At 35.9% G+C, this 23,680-nt stretch overlaps 1 protein-coding gene across 1 annotated transcript in view; it reads left to right on the forward strand.

Moving 5' to 3' along the window:
- The window catches only part of LOC136039868 (dynein regulatory complex subunit 2-like), a 69,159-nt gene extending 46,456 nt beyond the window's left edge, over positions 1-22,703 (forward strand). The window contains exons 6-10 of the mRNA XM_065723810.1: positions 168-365; positions 5,818-6,009; positions 9,024-9,182; positions 13,865-13,984; positions 22,135-22,703. Coding sequence (XP_065579882.1) covers positions 168-365; positions 5,818-6,009; positions 9,024-9,182; positions 13,865-13,984; positions 22,135-22,347 — 882 coding nt within the window. The 3' untranslated portion in view covers positions 22,348-22,703. The remainder of the gene's footprint in view (positions 1-167; positions 366-5,817; positions 6,010-9,023; positions 9,183-13,864; positions 13,985-22,134) is intronic.
- The last annotated feature ends 977 nt before the right edge of the window (positions 22,704-23,680 follow it).

The following is a 23,680-nucleotide window of genomic DNA, read 5'->3' on the forward strand; positions in this document are numbered from 1 at the left end:
GAATCGTGCGTTATCCCGCAGATGCACCTTTAATTTGCCCCCTATGCCTCCTATTATCTGTTCCTAGAGGAGGAGTTCAAACCCCCCTGGCTCCCCACAGACAAGGCGTTGGCTTTGCCTTTTGGATAGTTTACTTCTTTGTAAAAAAAATTGTGTTATATTTTCAGTGTCTCATTGCACAGCACTCATTATCTGTTGACATGAATAAGGAAATAGATGACAATCTCAATGCTATTAAGCGGATCACGGATGTTTATCAAATTGAAAATAAGAACAATATTGAACTTTACGACGAACTGAAATTAAAAACTGATGTATTAGAAAAGGAACTAAGTCATCAAGAATCAAAAATAGGATTTTTAACAGTAGGTCGAACATTGTAATTTTCAAGTATTTAGGAAATGTGGTAGTTCGTCGTTACTTAAAGAACTGCATTGTACTGCTTCTGTTTTCTATCGCTAATCCTAAAAATACTATGAAATATTTCCAAAAAGCTTTACTCCAAGTTCAATAAGTACTTTTGGATTTTTAGGCTTTACCACGTAATCCAAACTTAAGTTGTCAAATGACCCTAATCTTAGACAGAAAATAGATATTCCATAGGGGAATGGTGAACGGAAAAATCAAATAATTGGCAGTATCCTATACAAGCCAATAGGATAACCTAGCTTTGGGACATAATCTTAACTTTGCTTGACTTTGGGATATATCTCTCAGTTGCTTTAATTAGAAATTGCTACGGTACTAAATTCTTGTGATGGAAATCATTAAATTCTTCTCCTAAAACTAGGCTCTGTTATAAGCGACACTATTTCTATGCTGCGTGGTTCCTCTTGTTATTCGAAAAAAAGCTACTTAGTGGTCTATACTGTCTAACGTAAATACGTTCTAAGACCATGCTGGCGGAAAAAGAAGCAAAAAGACAAAAGTAGATATTTTGATAAGGACCTCCGGCTAGTCGTCTTTAGTGCTTATCAAATAAAAAAACAAGTTTTTTCCAACTGAAAGTAAGGAGTAAAATTTAAACGTAAAACGAAGAGAAATTCTTACGTATATGAAGGGGGTTGTCCTCTCCTCAATACCTCATTCTTCGTGCTACAGTTTTTTAGTAGTTTTAAAAAAGCTTGTTTTTATTCTAATTAAATAGCCCTTGTGTTTTAGGAATCGCTCTTAAAAAGTTGGGACAAAAAATTCAAATTTTAATTTAAAGAGCGAGGTATGGCGGAGGGGGTAACTTCCTTTATATAATTAATAATTTATGTTCTTTTTAAGTTTTAATCTTGCTCCTTACATTCAATTGAAAAAGCTTGTTTTTATTCAATTTCTTATAGTTTTTAAAATAATAACAGGAAATCTAGCGTCATGGAAGGATCCCACCTCCCACACGAAAAAGAACCCTAGACAATTCAATCCCGAAGAAAATTTACCCCTGATAATGATCCTTAACACTACACGCAAAGAAATGAGTTGGCAGAGAGAAAGCAAGACAAATACAAATAATTTTGTATAGCAAATCTAGCTAATTCCCCTAGTTTGAAATTTCTCCTGAAAAGTTTAAACCCAAAAAACGTCTCTCCTTATGTACAATTCTCCCCGTAGAAACCCTCCCCCCACCCAAAAGATGTTTGCTTACTTCCATTAACAAATAATAACCGTAAGCAATGGGCAAATTTTATGCTTAAGAACTTCTCCCCTGGACCTTGGCGGGGGGAGGGGGGCATGTTATCTACAAAGACATAGTTATTAAGCCTTTCAACTATGGCTATCTAAAAGTTTTGACCAGATGATCCCGGGGGAAAAGGAGGTATTGGAAGGGGGTTTTTTGCCCTCCAATCTATTTGGTCCCTTAAAAAGGACTTTAGAACTTTTAATTCCCGCTCAAAAGAGCCATCTCCCAATATTATAGGACCGTTGGGTCGATATGATCACCCCTGAGAAAAACAAAAAAGATAAACACGCATCCCTGATGTTTCTTCACATACAAAACTCCATATTTTTTCAGATAAAAGCTTGAATCTTATCTATTTATAATCAGAGACAGCGCAATAGCGTTGCCTATAGCAAAGGCCATACGGCTCCAATGTTTTATCTTTTTCTCAGTGGCACTTTATATGGAAGAGATCGTTACATAAACTTCAAAAGGGGTTCATTCGATTCGAGATTGAGAGTTCTAGTGCCGTTTTTAAGAGTCAAAGGTGATTGGAGGGCAACCAGCCCCCCACGCACTATTTTCCTCAAATACATCCGATAAAAATTTTGAGATAGCCATTTTGTTAAAAATAGTTCAAAGATCATATAACAAAAAATCCAGGGTTAACACAGCCTCCCAGGGTCCTGGGGCAGGTGTTGTAAGTTATGCCCTGGGTAAAATATGGTTCTTACTGAAGGAACGCTCGTATAAACTTCAGGGATGGCTCATTTGACTGGAAATTGATAAGTTCTAGTTCTCTTTTTTAGAGTAAAAAGAGATCAGAGGGCAACTATCCCCCCGGCCTTTTCCCCAAATACATCAGATAAAATTTTGAAATAGCAATTTTGTTGAAAATAGTTCAAAGGTCAGATATTAATACTCCGATGTCGACACAACGTCCAGGGCCAAGGGGCAGGCGTGATAAGTTATGCCCTGGGGGCATATCTAGCCCCCGTCCCCCTGACTCCAAATAGCTAGCCCCCCTTTTTTCTCCAAATACATCCAATAAAATTTTCAATGTAGCAATTTTGTTAAAAATAGTTCTAAGATCTTAAAACAAAAGCTCTTCTGTCGACACAACCCCCTAGGGCTCGGGGGCTGGCGTTGTAAGTTATGCGTTGGGGCAGATATAGTTCTTGGTTCTAGAAGGGATCCTCATATAAACTTTAGAGAGGACTCATTTGATTGAAAATTAAAAGTTCTAGTTCACTTTTTTTTTAATTACTAAATTGAAATTACTAGAGTAAAAAGTGATGAGTGGTGAACTAGCCCACACCCCACTTTTTCAAAGGGCTTCTGGTAAAAATTTTGAGATTGGCATTTCGTTCAAAAATTTCAAAGGCCAAATAACAATGCTACTGGAGTTGAGCCCCCAACCCCGACGAAATGGCCCTGAGCTACGGAGCTTGTTTATTGTTACTTTGGTACTCTGCTTACTTCAATACTTGGATTTAGTGATTTAAGCAACTTTGATTTACGGTACAAGGGCTGGAAGTTATGCAAGTTGCTTATTTTTGCTTCGATACCTTATTTACTTTGATGCTTTCTTCACTTTATTATTTTTTTACTTTGACCTTGCTAATTTGATACTAGTTTTGATACTCCGGTGAACATTTGATGTTGAAAAAAAAGTTTGATTTTGAAATAAGGAGTTTTTAATAACTTGAAACTTGCAATCAAAAACGAACAAAAATTAATTGAAAAGCTTTCTGAAAAAGAAGTTTTTCAAAGAAAAGCAAAGGCCATTATCATGCTATAGATATTAACATAAATGAATTACTAAATCTTAAAACGAGTGAGACTTAAATTAAATATTCAAATCAAGCTTGGAGCGAACAAAAATAACTACAAACAAGAGTTTGGGTATAGTCTCCATTTTTCACTGTAAAAGTCTAAAACCTACTGCTTCATTGACGTTTTACTATAGACGAATTATATTACAAATATTTTCTTTGGTACTTCATATTGAAAACAAACATTAAAATTACAGTAAAATTTTGAATTGATGAGCTCTCCGCAATTAATATCATTTTACATCCAATATTCGATTTAATGTATTTGTTCTTTCTAAGAGTGTTCAAGACGATTACAGTTTCACTACAAACAAGAGTTTGGATACTGCCTCCTTCCTTAACTGTAAAAACCTCAAGCCTACTGCGGCATTGGCGCTTCACTGAAAACGACTTATATTACAAATACTTTCTTTTCCAGTTCTTACAGCATTGAAAATGAATATATAAAATACAGTGAAATAAAATCTTGAATTGAAGGATCTTTCAACAATAAATATCATTATATATCAAATCTTCAATTTGATTTTGTTTATACTTTCCAAGACTGTTCAAGACACATATAGTTTTCAGTAAAGTACCAATGACACAGTTGGTTTTACACTTTTACAGTGAGTGAAGGAGGCGATACCCAAACCCTTATTTGTAGTGATTTTTGTTCGTTTCAATCTTGAATTGCTTATCCGATTTAAGTTTCGCTCGTTTTGAGGTTTATTTGTTTATTTATAGTAGTATCTATTGTATGAAAATGACATTGATTGTTTATTTAATTTCTGTTCATTTTGGGTTTCATTTATGCTTTAGTAGCAAAATTTTTGTTTCATTTTAAGCTTGATTTTCATATTAAATTTATGCACTGCTCGCCTTAAGATTTATTTATTCATTTATATTATTACTTTTTGTATGTTTTTACTATGATTGTTCCTGTTCGTTTCGGGTTCCATTTATTCTTTAATGGTAATTTCTGGTCGTTTTAAGTCTGAATTTTAATAGGTATTTGTATCTGCTGATCTTAAGTTTAAAATGACCTTTACTTTTCTTTGAAAAACATGTTTTTTTTAATTAATCAGCATAAAAAGAAGATTCTTTTGATATATCTATTGGTATCAAAATTCTATTTCTTAGAGTTTCTATTACTATTAAGCCTTGTTACTTTTTACTTATAGTTCATTATCACGAACTGTTTGAAAAAAAAAGAAAATTAGCTTTTCATTGAACTCTAATTGAGGAGAAGAAACAGTAAATCAAAGAAACAAAAAACCAAGCCAGAGTGAATGAAAGACTATCTACAAATTATGTTGGGCATGAATTCTCTGCTTAGCCATTAACTTAGCTTGGCCACTGACCTGGTATTTATTACTAGGGCGGTCAGATGATCCTTGTTTGAAATGTGAAAAATATTATTTGATTCTCTTAATATTAAATTATTGTAAATTAGACATATCTTCAGTTCCTCTATTTATAGAAGGGTATCTATTTATATATTTTTAATGTCAACTTCCTCTCAAAAAGATTGTGGCAAACAATTTGCTATGAAAATTAAGATTGTCTCACCAAAAAGAGCTAAATGATCTGGATTTTCAGAAATGGGGAGGGCCAAGGCAGAATCAATATCATCATTTGTATTTCCACATCTTAGAGATTTATCTACTAAAAGCTTGTGTTGATGTAATCGTTATCCTAGTCGTTGACTGGTTCGGCCAATGTAAAAATTTCCAGAGCTATATATTTTTTTATTTTTTTTTTTCAAAGTATACCGTCTAAAATAAAGAGTTGAAACTAATGTCAATTTTTTTTCACGAGAAATAGTGTTTTCCAAATTTCTAAAACACAAAACCAGAAAATCCAAAATTTTTCTTAAGGGCTACTCTAATTCGTGTGTAATATTTTCTCTGACTTAATGTTGGCGTTAATTTGAACACTGTTTTGATCAGATAATTGTTCTTGTTTTGTGTGTGTGTGTGTGTGTGTTGTTGTTGTTGATTTTGTACCCCAGTAAAATTTTAATGTATAGAATTGAAGATAGTATCAAAGCCAAGTTGCCAAGTATAAATACAGAAGATTTGAAAATAGCACTTGAAACTGAAAAATTCAAAAATTCTGAAATGGAAAAAATAGCAATAATAGCCTTGTAATTAAGACAAAGCTTAAGCTTTTATCCAACAACCAATTTTTTAAATCTATTTTTTCACTTAAACGAAATTGCTTTTTCTCTGCTCGTATCCTGGGTGAAATGTGAATTTTGTATCATCATTTTTAGGGAAAAAACTTGATAAGCACTTTGTTCTTCTTTTTAATTTTTATAGTAAAAAACTCAAACCCTAAATCAACTTCCAGGAAGACATAGAAAAGCTTAAAACGAATATTGAAGAGGTTAGAAATGGCTCCTTGTTGGCTAATTCCTTAATTGCTCAAAAGGAAGAATTAAAGAAGTTAATTTTGGAAGTTCGGTCTTGCGGGAAAGATAAACTTGAAAAATGGGAGAAGGCACTTCTTTGCTTGGTCAAAACTTCTATGGAAACAAATAAGGTATTTTTTACCATTTATTTTTATTTTTTATTTTCCCTTAATAGTTGAAATGGACAAATCTTTTCTTACGGAAGGAACGAGTGAAGTTGAAACTTGAAGTGAGCAAGGTGTATCGGCAAAACTAATTCAAATAAATGACTTGTGGTATTTTCCCATATTTGCAGAATTCTAAAAACTAGTGTTTCACTGAAAACACAAAACCAATTCCCAAAAACAGGAAGTTCACTTAAGTGAAGAAAATTCAACGAATAGTCTTCAAAAAATTAAAGAAAAATTTCTAAGTTTCTCGAAAGTACTACTAGATATGGTATACTAGATGATAGTGCTACTGGTACTGCAATTATACTAGTATAAGAACTTGAGCATGCTCAGTTTTCAGTAAAACACTAGTTTTTAGAATTTTAGAGATATTTCAGAAGATCACGAGCCGGTTTATTTATTTAGTTTTGTAGATATGTCTAGGATAATCAGCGATGAAGTAAGTTTCATTCGTTTCAGGTATCAGCCTCGCTCTTTGAATCCGTATGGAAAGAATTATTTTTCTAAAACTTCATTTTTGCTTGTTATTCACTTAAACATACAGAATAAAATTTACAAAAATATCTTTTCCTTTTGTTTAGGTGATGAAACTGAAGAATTCAATTATTTCTCGAAAAGTAATAATTGACGAGGCTTTTTTTAAGCTTATTTTAGTTTACACTTGCTAAGGGACTGGGAGGGGGTTACACCAGAGGAAGGACTGTAAACCCCCAGGTAAAGGTTTTTGATAATGGCAATTATAATGGCACCCTCATTATGTTTCCCAGCATTCCCAATCCAAAAATAGTGAAATAAAGAGGTTTTTGGTACCAAATATCACTTTACAATGGAACTATTAGGGTGAATTTATAAGAGACACTGGAAAGAAGCATTGCTTTATAAGTGAGCCACGAAACATACTCTTGCGATCTTGTGGTAAGCTGCTAGCACTATCAGAAAAAAGAGTCAAAGGTAAGCTGAATTTATAAGAGACACTGGAAAGAAGCATTGCTTTATAAGTGAGCCACGAAACATACTCCTGCGATCTTGTGGTAAGCTGCTAGCACTATCAGAAAAAAGAGTCAAAGGTAAGAACCAGATTTGTGCTAACCTGCAAAAAAGCGGTTATAATCTCTGGCTGAAATCTCCACTTTTGACTTTTAGGCTATGACAAATCGATTGGTTATCCTAGAATTCCGTAATGTGGCATTTTAACCTCTTTTAGGTAGAATTGATATTTTGTGAAACAAAACGCTATATTGTTGTAGCACTATGTTACAACTATGCACTATGTATTACTTGAAAATTTCATCAATGGGGAAAAAATTGCGGTTTATTGTGTGGCACGAAAATTTTCTAAAACACTACTCTGCTGATGTTTGCCGTGATGGACGCTCAGAGCCTCCTGTTTACCGTTTTAAATCATGAAAAATTTATTGGTTGCCTTATATTTTTTATTATCTAGTATGTTTACCCTCTCTGGGAAAAAATTGATGTTTGGTGGCACAAAACGGAAGAAAATACCACTTTGCTAGATGGGCAACTTTATTTCCAATGAATTTTCTTCCAACATTCTACGACCAGTGATTCAAAACGATGACCTCTAATATGAAAAAAAGCAAAAAAAATGGATACACGTTAAGCTTCCCATGCAAAATAAAATGATTTTCCTTGTTGTTCAAGGTGGGTGACTAAAATTCTCCTATACTTGGTTTTGACTATGATGAATGAATGCAATGTCACACTCCCCATTTCAATCTGACTCCATCTTCTAGGAGTCTAAGGCTCTCTTTCAAAGTTCTCTCGAATTTGTTTTTGCAATAAATTTTTACTGTTAAAATAAGTCGATTGCTGAATTAGCTTCAAATGACCATTTTTCCTCACTGACATTTTTTTTTTCAAAACGTTTGGTTAAAATTTTGGTTAATATAAGTCGTGATTCACTCTAAGTTGCTGCTATCACTCCAACCATGATTCGGCTATAGTATATTCCAAGTTATCCTAAAATGGAATAACCCGAAATTTCAAAATTTGTTATCAGAAGTCGTTAGTTATCAATCACAATCATGACTCCCATCTGAAAAATCTTCATTAAGAGACCATAATAGCATTTGCATTATGGAGAAATTGGATTGACTTCTCTTTTTAAAAAAAAAGAAGAACTTTAAATGAGATATAACACAAAGTAATTATTTTCAAGAAGACTACTCAAGAGTAAAAATACATTTTTTTTTCAGTAATCACAAAGTCATTAAGAAGATCAGGTTATATAAGATAAAGAAACTTTCAGTTACTAAGAGGCTACCCCCTAAAGGGGGCAACCACAGTTACGCCTAAGGCTTTCATAAAAATAATGTCTATTTACAACATTCTATTGCATATTATAAACGTCTTTTCACTAGTATTTTATAAAACCTTCAAAATCTCTTACAAAACTTTTTTACCAACCCTTAATCTTATATTTTAGTCCTTCACCCCTGAAACGAAGCTTGGTCGTTTCATCGTTTTAATCGTTTTATCGTTTCAATATATCTTTCGACTGGTCCTGTGGGTCATTGAAAATCTTTTGTCGAAGAACAATATGGGGGTTCTGTGCCCGGATATAAACCAAATCTAGACCTCGTCCTCTTGGTGCTTCCTAGTTTTCGTGCGGTATTGTGTCAACTAACATATATACTTTGACCACCCTGGCACTCTTTTCATGGATCGCCTTTCCAATTTTATGTCAGTATTGAAGCTCTTTGTATTATCAGCCACATTAAGAAATATTAGACATAATTAGCGACTTCGGTACAGTGAGACTAGAAAATACACTTCTTATGACTAATATAAACTCGCATTAAAAGTATCTATTAGTTGATATATTTATTTTACTTTGTGTGCGGATTCGTTTTTCCTATTTTTTAATTTCAGACTTTTTTTTAACTTTATTTAATTTTCCCTTGGCCGTTATTACTTCTTAAAAATTGGATTTAATATAACATTTGACTTTACAGGTGCTGGACAAACTTGTAAACCGTGGTCAGAATCTTCTTCGTAGGATCAATCATACATTTCCTGTGCCATTATCATTGTTGCCCAAAAATTCACATTTCGCTTTAACCAGTGCAGCATACGATCATAATAATCCAAAGGATGAAGTGCCCCCCGGACTGGTAAGTTGATTAGCATATAAGAAGTTTTGTCAGAATTTCTAAAATTTCGTTCTACAAATTTTAATCTTTCTCAAATTTATATGAGAAAGAACCAAACGTAAAATGGTACAAAAGTAGCAAGAAAACCTATTCTTGAGAGGGAGAAAAAAACTAGAACCGTCAGCCTACTAAAGGGACGTCTCGACTTGCCTCTTTTCATCTAAATGATTGAATTGATCATCAGCTGTCCCAAAACCATTAGCGAAAAAGTCTTTTTTTTCATTTTTCTGTGAATTCAAACGTTAACACCTTTATTTTCGAACCCTAAATTGCATCTGAGCACTAAAACAGGGTTTCCCAACTGGTGATCCCTGGAAACCTGGCGTTGCAGTGAACATTCCAAAAGGATCCACAATACAGAATGTTCTAGACTGAACTTCGATGAAACCATGTGAATGATTACAATAAAATACGGAAGAAATGCATCAAAGAATGTGTAGGGATTTTTTGGTACGTGTAGTTTATTTTGAGTGTTCCAAAAGGAAAGAAAATCAGTGGTGTCAGGGGTGTGACTCTCTAAACTCAGCAAGAGTCGACCGAGTTCTAAATGAGTACCTGGAGAAATCTGAGGAAGGCAAACAGGAACAGGATCTGAAAGCACAGGACAGCTGGTCCCTAACTCCCGATTATACTCCCTGGCTTCCAGCTATGAAACGGAGATCAGACTGTATACTCCAGTGCCGTGTTATCAACCTTTTTTTCACTAAAAGGATAAAAACATATCCAGATAGATTCAAAATAAATGGAAAGAAAATTGTTTGAAATAATAAAACGAAAAGGACACTGACAAAATTACAGGCCCTTACTAGCAACTTTAATTTTTAAGTTCTTACTAAACATGGGACGAAACTATTTGACTTTACAACTTAAGACACTAGGCACTTGACAGGATACATATTTCTAGAAAATCAAGAACTCTATTACATTGGTCAGCAAACTTACGTGACAGTTCATCCATTTTTGATAAATATCCAATACACTCTAACATCAGGAGATGTCACTGTTACTGTGAATATCCGAAATCTGGTTAATCCCGACATTCACCGGTGATTGTTCGAAATTCATGTCTCTCTACTTGGATTCAATTGACTTTGCAAATCAGCTTTTTTGGTCTTATGTGAGGTTTGACGGTAAAAGCTAAAGTTACATAGGGTTAGGTTAAATTATGTCTAATTTTTCCGAATTAACATCCCCTTCCAAACTCCCCCAAAGAGAGCGGATTCAGTCCAGTTATGTCAATCACGTATCTAGGACTTGTGCTTATTCTTCCCACCAAGTTTCATCCCGATCTCTACACTATGAGTGATTTCCCAGATTTCCCGTTTCCACCTCCAATTCTCCCAATATTACCGGATACGGTTGGGACTCAAAATAAGAGCTCTGAGACTCGAGGTCCTTCGAAATATCAAATTTCATTAAGATCCGATAACTCATTGGTAAGTTAAAAATACATCTAATTTTTTTCCATTTTTCCTCTCCCTCCCGCCCCCCAGATGGTCGAATCGCGGAAAGGGCTTTTATTAAGTCAATTTTTACGGACCCTGACACGGCTACCAATTTTCATCGTCCTAGCACGTCTAGAAGCACCGAACTTGCCAAAGCACTGGAAATCCCCCCAGCTCCCCCAAAGAGAGCGGATCCGTTCCAATTATGTCAATCACATATCTAGAACTTGTGCTTATTCATCCCATCAGGTTTCATCTCGATCTCTCCACTCTAAGCCTTTTCCAAGATTTCTATTTCCCCCCTCAAACCCCCAGTGTCCCCAGATCCAATTCGAATTAGAAATGGAACAGCTGAGACATGAGATCTTTCTATATATCAAGTTTCATTAAGATCCGATCACCCATTCGTAAGATAAACATATCTCAATTTTCACGTTTTTCAAGAATTCCGGTTTCCCCCTCCAACTCCCCCCAATGTCACCGATTCTGGTCAGGATTTGAAATGAGAGCTATAAAGCACAAGATCCTTCTAAATATCAAATTTTATTAAGATCTGATCACCCGCTCGTAAGTTACAAATGTCTAATTTTTCCTAACTTTTCCGAATTACCCCTTCCCCCCAACTCTACCAAAGAGAGCGGATCCGGTACGGATCAGTCACGTATTTTGGACTTGTGCTTATTCTTCCCACCAAGTTTCATCCTGATCTCTCCACTTTAAGCGTTTTCCAAGATTTCCGGTCCCCCAACTCCCCCCCCCCCCAATAACACCGGATCCAGTCGGGATTCAAAAAAGAAATCTGAGTTACGAAGTCCTTCTAAATGTGAAATTTCATTAAGATCCGATCACTCCTTCGTAAGTTAAAAATATATCATTCTTTCTAATTTTTCAGAATTAACCCCCCCCCCAACTACCCCAAAGAGAAAAGGTCCGTTCCGTTTATTTCAATCACGTATCTAGGACGTGTGCCTTTTTTCACCAAGTTTCATCCAGATCCCTCCACTCTAAGCGTTTTCAAAGATTTAGGTCCCCTCCCAACTCCCCCAATGTCATTGGATCCAGTCAGGATTTAAAATAAAAGCTCTGAGACACAATATCCTTCTAAATATCAAATTTGATTAAGATCCGATCATTCGCTCGTAAGTTAAAAATACTTCATTTTTTCTAATTTTTCCGAATTAGTCGTCAATCCACCCCCACCCCCTGGTCTAGTTCCTGGTTCTGGTGTAATTGGGAGGAGTTGGAGGGGGAAACCGGAAATCTTGGAAAACGCTTAGAGTGGAGAGATCGGGATAAAACTTGTTGGGCAGAATAAGCAAATGCCGTAAATAAGTTATTTACGTAACCAGAATGGATCCACTCTCTTTGGGGGAGTTAGGGGGGTCCAGTGCTATGGCGACTTCGGTGCTTCTGGACGTGCTAGGACGATGAAAATTGGGAGGCGTGTCAGGTACCTGCAAAATGGACTTGATAAAGTTATTTTCCCCGATTCAACCATCTGGGGGGCTGAAGAGAGAGGAAAAATTAGAAAAAATGAGGTATTTTTAACTTACGAGTGGGTGATCGGATTTTGATGAATTTTAATAATTAGAAGGACCTCGTGTCTCAGAGCTCTTACTTTAAATCCCGACCGGCATTAAGCCTCCGATTTTCCTTTTAAATCTATCTATTGATTCTTGGAGTTCTGCTTGAGCTCATACCTTATGAGCTCTTGGCTCTTCCAACCTCGTCACAAGTGCCATGTGAGCTCTTAGCTCTTGTTCTGAGGTGGAGAAAATCTTCCATAAAGGTGTCAAAAAGCAACACGCGTAATGCAAACATGGGCTATACAGCCGACCAAGGATTCTCTTATCAAGTTGACTATTCTCAGCTTGGAGCAAAAAACATCAACGACGTTCTGGTGTGCATCAACATTATTATATAAAAGAAAAATATTGCTGGCAAATGAAAAGTGACTATCATCGATATATGACTCAATTAAGTACGATGGAATATGTCGAGTAAAAACTCTGACTAGCATTATCAAATATTGCTCGACTTAGAACAAAACCTTCCTTAACACTTTGGCACACGAACACTAGTACTAACCGTAACTTGCAAAGGCAGTCGAATTGAGGCTTTCTGATACAACTTCCACAGGCAGGTTAACTCCACAAATGGATTAATTCCGCTTCTAAAGAGAAATAAAACTGCTTAGGGGTGAAGAAAGGAATCAAAAGCCTTTGAAACGTCAATGGCACAAACGTAGAGGCTATTTTTTTTTTACTTTTTATGCCTTCAAAAATCGCTAGAAAAGTTACATGAGCATTATGCACACCAAATTCTTAACGAAAACCAAATTTGTTATCGCTGTGATCATACTTTGTACTTATTTCATTATAAGTAAGTTTCTAACGAAACCAACCATCAAACAGCGGCTATTAGTTGCAAGGATTCGGAGATTTCTCTTAGAAATATACGATAATAGACCTTCACATAGCGCACCAGGTATATTTTACTGGGTCGTAAACTTGATGCTTTTCCTAGTTTTAGACAGTGTATATATGCCTGAATATATTTTGGCTTAATCGATTTGTGTAAGTAAGAAAAGTTACAATTAACGTAGTGTAACTTCACCGATTACACATAAAGTACAAAAGTCGGTTATTGGGACTAATTCGATGTAATATCTATAGATAAAACTTACGCCAGCTAATTAGTATAATGGTTGCCAAAGTTGTAATTAATTACGGATGTTGCCATTTGACATTCTTATTTCACCCTGGTAATCTCCTGAAGGGAGAATATGCGCCCTCTGTGTGGCTTGGTACTATCCGTATTTCTAGCATAGATCAACATTTAAAAGAGACTTAAGTAACTACGAAGACAATGCTGCTTTTCCATCATAAGTACAAATTCCAACAACTGAGAAATTTTCTTCCATGATAGGGATGCCACAAACTGAGTCTGTCTTGAAAGAAGAAAGACGCCATTCCCTAAAATCCTACTTAGAAAGGGATTGGCCAGGTTCAACCTTAGCCTTTGAGATAATGACTTGTATAACAACTTTCGAGAGACTTCTATATTGATGTTCTATATTGGCTTTCTATATTAACTGAATTCGATAACCCTCCTTATGCTACTAATTTTTTAAGGCCAACGTACTTTGTCTATATATCGACAAAATCGGAATAAGTCTAAGAAAAAATTATCATTTAGGCCCAGTTTCAAAAAGGAAACTTGGATGCATTTTGGAACGAATTTAACAAGCTACTGATAGAAAAAACTGCACTGGTAATGGAAGCTAAACGTGTTGAAGCTGAAAATTCTTCCTTAAAAGTAAGTAATAGACTACCTCCTAGATAATTATATAATTCCTTTTCTTTTTTTCTTCTTTTGAATGCGTGTTTTAAGTAACTTTTAAATAATTTTGAATGCAGCATATTTTAAAGGCTATTTTCCATTAATTCTTTACGTGTGGTTTAGAATCAACTATTAAAAAAAAGTTACTATACAATCTGCGTTACTTATATTAACTTATATTATCTTAGATATGTAGTTTCGTTATAAAGTAATCACCTTTTTATCTTGATCAACAATGAAAAAAAATAAATTATCAGCTTTCGCTGTATCTGAGATATTTTTCAATATTTATGAAACAAAAAGCGTCTTTATTTTTTTGTTCTGTGTCATCTAAACGGCATACGCTTTTTTTATAATAAAGCCGCTTGAAAGAAGATTGCACTTGTTGTGTTTACCGCCTTAAAAGCTAAACAATGAGTTCTCTACCAACTTAACATTAAGGCCAAGTTTTGTCCCCATTTTCCTCAAGAGACGCTGGAAGGCAGTAGGATCTCTTGGAAAAGAAATTGCCATAGTTCCATGTCTTGGTGGTTGTCAATTAGGGGAGGAGGGCAGATGACTACCTAATTTTGGAAAATGAGTTTTGTCGTATCTTCATTATAACACAAAAAAATTACCCTCCCCCACATCAAAGTATTTTTTCGAATCGACGCCACGGTGAAGAGGCTGTTTCCATGTTTCATTGTGTTAATTTTTCCTTTGACATTCCCAGTCTTACAATGAGAAACCACAGCGCCATCTATTGAATTTTCTGATAATGACGAAGTTACTAGACCACTTTTAAAGAAAAATCAGACAGGACCTTAGAATATTCTTATTTATAACTGGCTATTCAGCTATAGAATCGAAAGAAAAAAATTACCATTAGTTTTATTTTTGAACGAAATGGATAATTAGATCAACACTGTCTAAAGAACTAACTAATGATAACTGTATACGCTATTACATTTGTTTTTCGATTTTCGTTCTATTGTGGCAGCTAGTCAAACATTCCTGTCTCGTGGTCTGTTCTTGATGCAGTCATGTTTTGGAAATTCCTTATTTCGGTTGTTTATTATTGATCATTTTTCATTAGAGGTTGAGAAAGAAAAAGCTCTTGGACTAAACTTGTTTCGTCAAAAGCTTTTAAACAAGATTGTTTGTTCATGAGGCTATTTTAGTTGCCCAATGTCCCAGTTTGATCTTAAACAGAGATTAATCATCTTCAGTAAGAAATGTGGAAGAACTTCATCATTAAAAACAGACACTAAGCCGTTTGTTTTCAAACTTATGTTTTTATTTTTATGTCTATCAAAACAGAAACCTCTCAGCACCCCTTGCATTAATGCCAAACTGGGATAGTTTTCATAAAAGAAACAGGAAATACTAAAGCAAGTTTTAAAAAGATGGCTTTTTCCTCTTCAAGGAGCGGTCTGGAAGCTGAATTCTGTTAGTCTTGGCAGCGGAGATGCCTACCAAAACCTAAGCTGCTGTACTTCCTTCCCAAATTTGCGTCAACTTTTACTTCGCAACCCTTGCTAAATCATAGTCCTATAAAGTCAGCAAATATATAAATAAAGTAAAACAGAAAATTATGAGAAATTCAATGGGGCCAGGCCACCCAGACCCAAGGCCTGAAAGGGCAATAGTCAACCATTTACTTAGGATTTCTCCCTAGAATTGTGTTTGTCCAAGTTCCTACAAAATAAATCACCAGAAGGGTTTTCTGCCATAAGGTCCCTTGGAAGGCCATTCCAAATGGCGGTAAAGAGTCCTACAAAGCTGTTCTTCAAGTACTCAGTAGAGATATTCTCCTCTTGTAGGAAATCTCAGCATGTCGTGGCTCTCAGTGTTTGCGCTATTGGGTCCATAAACGATAGTACATGTAGAGATAGCTCATCAAAGAGAAAGTTGAGAATGAACCTGCAGAAGGAGTCATTTATTCAGAGCGCCAGATTCTGCATCTCGCTTATTGCGATTAGTACCTATGCCGGAAGGTACAAAAAAGTTAAGGGTGGGTCCCATGGTAGTCGATCATGCTGAAAACGAATATCATAGGGCGCATGTTCGCCGTTGGGGCGTTTATGAGATATAGGCCAAAAACACCAAATTTGGCCTATAATGGGGTTCGACGATTCTAATTTTTTTTTACACATAAGATTGGTCAAATCCAGCATACTCTTACGTCAATAGAAAGAAGATACTTGGGGCTGCACGAATATGATTTTTGTTTGTAAAAAAAAAATAAAAATAGTACACTTTTACTGCAGTTAAAAAAAAATCAGATTTTTGTCAAAAAGTTTCTAACAGAAAAGCTAAAAACTCGAAATTTTTTCAAGATAAAGTATTTTTTTATATTAAAAGAGAAAGCCCATTTAATTCCGAACCCATTGAGCCAAGAAAAAAACTTAAATTATTTTATCTGGGGGATCTACAACTTTTTTAGCGAGTGTACCAGGTAATATAAATTTTGTTTAGTAGCCTGCTACCTAGCGGGAAGTTTTGCAGGTAGAATTAATCATTTCTGGACAGATGGAAAGTCATTGACCCTGAACTGATGATGTAATACTATCAAAGTAAAGGTAAACACCAGTTAATTAGTGTTATTTAGGCAGATAAAAAGTTATTTTATGGGACATGATCGGTTTGTTAGAACTATGGCTCAAAACATCGACTTGTAGATTTCGGGTTCTTGGGTGTCAATACCGGATCTTGGTATCACGTCGATTCGGAAAGTTCGCCCACGTTACTCTACACCTCATTTTGGTCAAGTCATTTAACACATTTAGTTAAGATGGTCCATCACACAAACTCAATAGCCAAAGTTATTAGCCAAAGTTAAAAAAATGTTTCTAAAATAAATATCTAATTCGAAAATTGACATTTTTAGCTGAAAAATATATCCATTTGTAGTCTAGCAGAACATTATTTAGGAAAGGAATTTGCAGGAATTTTTTATTGATTTAGGCCTACTTTTCGCAGTTTTACCTTGCAGTGAATAATATCTTTGGAGTAAATAGCATAGTACGTAAATCATAAATTTGCAACCCATAACTGAATGGATGCTTTTAATAAATAATTGTGGTATGTTGTACCTTCGACTACAATAAATGTTCTACCTCTGACCAGTCAATGGTACAACGTATTATTGCATGATGGAAAAAAGCATGAGTAAGTAAAAAAAATGTCAATTATTTAGCATCATTTAGACAATTTATATTTATAACGAAATTATGCTTATAACTTCTCCTTTTTTTTTGTCTAAGCAGCCTAGATGACCTTAGAACAAATTGGCAGGGATATTTAACTCAAACATAAAGAAGTCTCTTAGAAAAAAAAATCTCAATGGGATTTACACTACTCAATGGCATCAGCATTCCACATATGGTAATATTTCCCAGGGCCAATTTTAAAGATTTTGTGTTGATAGGTGCACCACTAGGCACTATCAGAGCAGCTAATCTGTCAGGGTGATCCAGGGAACAACTATTTCTAGAGTTTCTGGAATGCTTCATTAAGCAGAGCAAGCCAACAAAGCTGATACACCAGTAACTCTTCTGATGGACCGCCACAAGAGTCATGTGACCAACAATCACTTTGGCAAAATCTTTTGGAACACATTTATTAATGTTTCATCTCCAAAGCTGTCACAAAATACAGTCACTCGACAGGTTTATTTTTGGACCTTTCAAAAGCTTACTACCAAGCAATTCTGGCAAGCCTATCATAATATATGATGCTGCTTCTTTAGCTGGATTAGTATATCCAACGGCCTTCTGCCAAACTAACATTGTAAATGGCTTTAAGCTTGCTAGATTAGTGCCACTCAATGAAAATATTTTAATGGAAGATGAATTTTCATCTTTAACTATAACAGGGAAACTCACGGACACCGGAGAGTCGATCTCCTTGAAGTCAGCATGCTGACTCCGACGAGGGAAAGGGAAAAACCTCCAGATTTCCGCTCTTACTACAATTGAAGAATGGGATGCCGTACTTGCGAGCTTAGCGTCTAAGAGCCGACTCCTGGAAATTTTGTATGAAACCTGGGAGTAGATGGGTGATCAGCTTCCTGACGCACTCAACCTTTTTCTCTCAGGTGGGTTCAAGGAGAGATTCAAATTGTCTCTGGTCAAGCTTGGCTGCAGTCCAACTTTACCAGAACACTGTGACTACGAGGAATGCTTGTCCTCCAGTCACGAAGAGGCTGACCAACACCTTATGACACATGCCAAGTACGCTAGCCGTTACGGTTGTAGCATCGTTATACATGCCAACGACACAGACATGACAGTAGCCTGTGTTAATTTTTTGAAGAGCTTCAAGCTGAAGGACTGAGCGAACTTTTGAAGTTCCCGATTTACATTATCCCAGTACACGAGCTGGCGGATGGAGTCCACTTGTCCAAAGAGGAGCAGATTATGTTACCATTCGTGCACTGTCTGGGCGGGTGTGCACAACGAACTTTTTCTTTGGTGTCGGGAAAGCTTCTTTCTTAAACACCGCGGCGTCTCCATCATTTGCCTCAAAAATGGTGTCTGTGACGGAGTGGATCAAGGATGCAGAAGGGAAGCTTTCAGTCGACGTGTTTAGAGAAAATTATGACCTATCGAAATCCCTGGTCATTGAAATGTCGGGTAAACAGGCTGGATTCAATTCACTGGCCAGTGTAAGGGCTTACATTTGGTGCCAGAAACAAGGTGTGAGAAGACTGCAACCTTCTGACGACACCTTCGAGCTATGCGTACGAAGAGCCATATTCACTACATGGATAAAATTGCCGTCAGTACAGGCTCGGCCGAGCATTTCAGATCCACTACTCCGTGGATGGAAGATGGCTGAACGGGGATTAGATGCGGTGTCTCAAGCTGTAAAGAAGCATCAAGCCTGGAAGCTTACTGCAAATGCAAAAATGGAAGATGCAGGAAAGACTGTAGCTGCTCAAAAATGAAAGGATGCTGCAGCTTATGCTCCTGCTACGGAACGAGGAGGGCATGCAGATATTTTTGAAGGTTTTATTTGATACCTTTTACTTTTCATTACAGCAGGTCTCTGATCAGTTACTATTACCCAATTTTACAGGCAGGCCAAGTAAGACAACTCCAGTACGCCAACTGAATCCATCTGTGAAGCAGAATTCTTTCATGTAGTAAATAGCTCAGTCGTATCAGTGGCAAATCAGGTCCCAAAAAGGTAATTGCAGGCGCCTTAGTACACCAGAAAACATATTCGTCCATTCTAAAAAAAAACATTTTTTTTTAGTCAACATGATTTTTAAACCTATTTTTATTTTTAAGTAAAAGTAAAAAATTTGAAACAGATAGGAAGTTTGAAGTATTCCTACCCTTAGAAGAAAAAAGTAATGTCCCTTTTCACGATACGGCTAGTGATCATTTCAGTGACACTACAAAAAAAAATCGCAGACCTTTTAAAAATAAAATAGTTTATATTTTTTTAGCTCAAATTATACGGAATTGAAAGAACTTTCTTTTCGAATATGAAAAACAAGTTTGTTGACTTGAAGAAACTTCGAGTTGTTAGCCTTTCTTTGAGATATTTGTCGATTTTTTTTTTCAATTTAAAAATCATATTCTTGAATATCTAGGTCTCTTCTTTCGATTGATATAATATTACGCCGGATTCCTCAACCCAATAACTCGCAAAAAAAAAATCCTGAATCGTCACACTTAGCTATAGGCCAAATTTGACGTTTTTGGCCTATATCTCAGAAACACCCCAACGGCGAACATGTGCCCTACAATATTCGTTTTCAGCATGGTTGACTACCCTAGGATCCGTCCTCAGCATTTTTGTACCTTCGGGCATGGGTGGGTGCACGACACAGAATCTGGCATTCTTACTAATTGAAGCCGTCCCAAATTTCTCGCTTAAGCCTAGAGGACTTAAAAGTGTCCAATCAGTGCTACAAATTATCCTTTAATCCCTATACTTGATCCTTCTGAGTAGTACCAGTAAAGTTTTAAAAGCCCCTGCCGAAACTGGACATCCACATTTGTCAACAGGCCTAGTGTATATCTTGTACAGAGGAATATTTGAGCTGGATGGTAGCTGATTCTTCGAAAGAATTTGACGGATCAAAAATGTTTGTTTTGGAAAATTACGAGACATTACTTTTAGTAATCTTTTAATACATTTTTGGCATTTCACTGTTCAAAGTGAATAAACTGCAAACTGACTACAATAAGGAAAATAACCAGAAAGTAATTTCATGATCTGAAGAAGCTTTGGAAATGAAATCCAGGGCAAAAAAAGCATTGGACACGAATAAGTAGTGGCGTATCCAATATTCCTTGCGCTAAAGGCAGTTTGGGCGTATTTATTGAAAAAACAAAAGAAGATAGGATGTAATTTTATTCTGGAAGCTTTCTTAAGTTTTTTTTTTTTTTTTTTTTTTTTTTAATGGCAGACTATTTCTCATTTCAGATCCAATTCTATCAAGGAGAGATAACAAGAGTAGAGAGGGAGCATTATGTCTCCTTTCTTTTTTTCACATTTACCTTGCCTTAATTTGCCAGAAATTGCTAAACTTTATTCAATGCTAAGTATTTCGCAAGCTCCCCACCCCTAACACTACGTACATTGAGGCAGCCCTAATCTTTTCGTGCTATGACATCCTCTTTGCACTACGCTAATGCACCCAACCAAAAATTACGGAAGTAATACCCAGTGACGCAACGTTATTGCACGAAAATCAATGGCATCGCTCTACTAGCAGCCATAGATTTTAAAGCCGACAAAGGACTGACTAGACGTAAAGTGTAATGCCTGACATTTGGTTTTTAGATATTCGCATATCTACGTGACAACAGCAGGCTCAGCGAAAGAGCTAAGGATTCTATTGCTTTGCATTTATTCACCCTACAGGAGTATGGTCTGCTATACTTTTACCTTCTTAGAATTCTACCCTTCACTGTAGTTGCAGGGCGTCACGAGTATGCAAAGTTTCTGATAGAGCACGTCTTGAAGATGAGGAACCTGCCAGATGAAGTGCAGACTTATTTGAATCGTTTAACTTTGTGTTCCCAGACTTTTGGGGGACTTGGCCCTAATTATCAGATATATATCTTTTACTCAAGCTTAATATTATTCCCTTTTTAAGCTAATTGCTTCATCCAGGTCCTAGTTATTCGTTAAATATATTTTTGTTCTGTTAATATTTCCTCTGGCTAAGATATTTTCCCAACCGTTCATGGCTGTGGAATCACAGGAAAATCAAGCCTTTCATTTTTCCGGCAGAGCAGCGGGCTTCGCTAGTTGGTTCAAAATCCCATGGGTAATTTATTCTAGTTTATTTATTTTTGGCAGTCAGATCTAATGTAGATATTAACCTAAACAGTAAGTTTTCTTATCTTTTAAACAGTGTCTATAATTTATCATCCATGCCTAGGTATAATTTTCAGAGAGTTGTTAAGAGAGTTTGTATAGGGAGTAACCACTATATTATTGAGATATATTTTACGTGGGAAGATATGTTTTTGGACTATACGGAACAAAAGTTTGGGTCAGCTTGTTGAATATAATAAGGCTGTTTGGTAAAACCAGAGGATTTTTCTTCCCCACTCCAGCCTTGAGCACGGGTGGTCTGCTGTGGCGTGAGAATAGAGACATTTTGTTTGGTTTTAGGGACATAACCGCAAAAGATATAATCTATTTATGTTGTTTTACTTAGTGGGCAAAGGAGGAGCCTCAGTACAGCTCCTCCTCCATAATCTAAAACTGGTAGCAACTTCGGTTGCCTCTAGTGCAGATCATATTGTTGGATCCACAATAAATCTTGACCCGAAGAGAAATTCTGGTCAGGTTGATGTTACAACAAGACAACTAGAAAATTCGGTACATCTTCTTTGGCTGCGCTCCCCTGTATTTGTTTTCAGAATTCAGTTTTGCCCCCTAATAAATTCTTCAAACCTTCTTCAGCTCGTTGAAGCCTCTTGTGTTAAAATTTTGTTGGCTGGATATGTTACTATTATCTAGTTTCGCGGAAACAGAAAAAAGTGGAGTGTACAAGACTATTGTCATATTTTATTCAGATTAACGTTTATTCTTTGTATCGTTTAGTCACACACAGCTAATAAAAGTTTAGAATATATATTTATACGTATTTTAATGTTATTACCCTCTTCCAGAAAGAACTTGAAGCTAATCATCTGAATAAAACATTGGTGTCTTTTGCGTGCACGTTGGAAGAAAGGAAAAAAAGATTGATCTCAGTAAGCGGCCGATCGTTTTCTACGACACAGACTTCAAGCAGCATTGTTCAATTCCGAATAGGTCCTGACGCATTTATTTCTTCTAATGAAAATGGCAGCAGCATGGGTACTCCCAGAGATAATATATAGATATATATTACCTTTACACATACCTTCTTTGATATTTATAGAAAGTAGCTGAGCCAGGCGAAAGATTCTTTGAAGGATCAGCTCAAATCAGTAGAACCAATAGAAGTTTGTTCTTTTTTTACCCTAGCTTAGCTGCTATCTATTTTATGCACCATAACACAATAATTTGAACCGGATACCAAAAGGAAATCATCTTGTATATGTTTTAAATAAAAAAAAAACAAGTTTTTTTTTAACTGAAAGTAAGGAGCGACATTAAAACTTAAAACGAATAGAAATTACTCCGTATATCAAAGGGGCTGTTCCCTCATCAACGCTCCGCTCTTTCCGCTAAATTTTTGCTATTTTTCTCAACTCTACTTTTTTAAATAGTAAAAAACTTTAGCGTAAAGAGCGGGGCGTTGAGGAGGGTACTCTTTCTCTCAACTCCACTTTTTAAAACAGTAAAATACTTTTGTAACTTGAAGCCCCTCCCACGGGAAGTGTGTGGGAGTTATTCGTCCCCAAAGACATAGTTATTTGGTTTTTCGATTATGCTGGATAGAATGGCTATCTCAGAATTTTGGTCTGGTGACTTTGGGGAAAATGAGCGTGGGAGGGGGCCTAGGTGTTCTCCAATTTTTTCGATCACTTAAAAAGGGAACTAGAACTTTTAATTTCCATTAGAATGAGCCATCTCGCGACATTATAGGACCACTGGGTTGATACGATCACCCCTGGGACAAAAAAGCAAAAAAAAAAAAACAACAAACAAGGCAATAAACACACATCCGTGATCTGTCTTCTGGCAAAAAAAAATCCAAAATTCCGCATTTTTGTAGATAAGAGTTTGAAACCTATAAAGTAGTTCTCTGATACGCTGAATCTGATGGTGTGAAGTTCGTTAAGATTCTATGATTTTTAGGGGTGCTTCTCCGTATTTTCTGAAATAAGGCAAATTTTCTCAGGCTCGTAACTTTTGATGGGTAAGACTAAGTTTGATGAAACTTATATATTCAAGATCAGCATTAACATATGATTCTTTTGACGTAACTATTGGTATCAAATTCTATTTTTTTAGATTTTGATTTCTATTGAGCCGGGTCGCTCCTTACTAATAGTTCGTTACCACAAACTGTTTGATTATTCCTATATTTTGATTCTGTTCTAACTAATGATAATTTTAAGGTGTAGTAACAGGGAACTCTGCTTCTTTTGGTGAAAAGGAATACCGTTTTTTTTTTCATGAACTTTAAATTTGTTTCATTTTATTCGATAAAACTTTTTGCCTTTTTGTACAGGCAAATTAGTTTACACTATTGAAGTCGAAGTAAATTGTAAAATATTTTTTAAA

Source organism: Artemia franciscana, chromosome 20 (genome assembly GCF_032884065.1).
Source record: "Artemia franciscana chromosome 20, ASM3288406v1, whole genome shotgun sequence".
Taxonomy (NCBI): Eukaryota; Metazoa; Arthropoda; class Branchiopoda; order Anostraca; family Artemiidae; genus Artemia; species Artemia franciscana.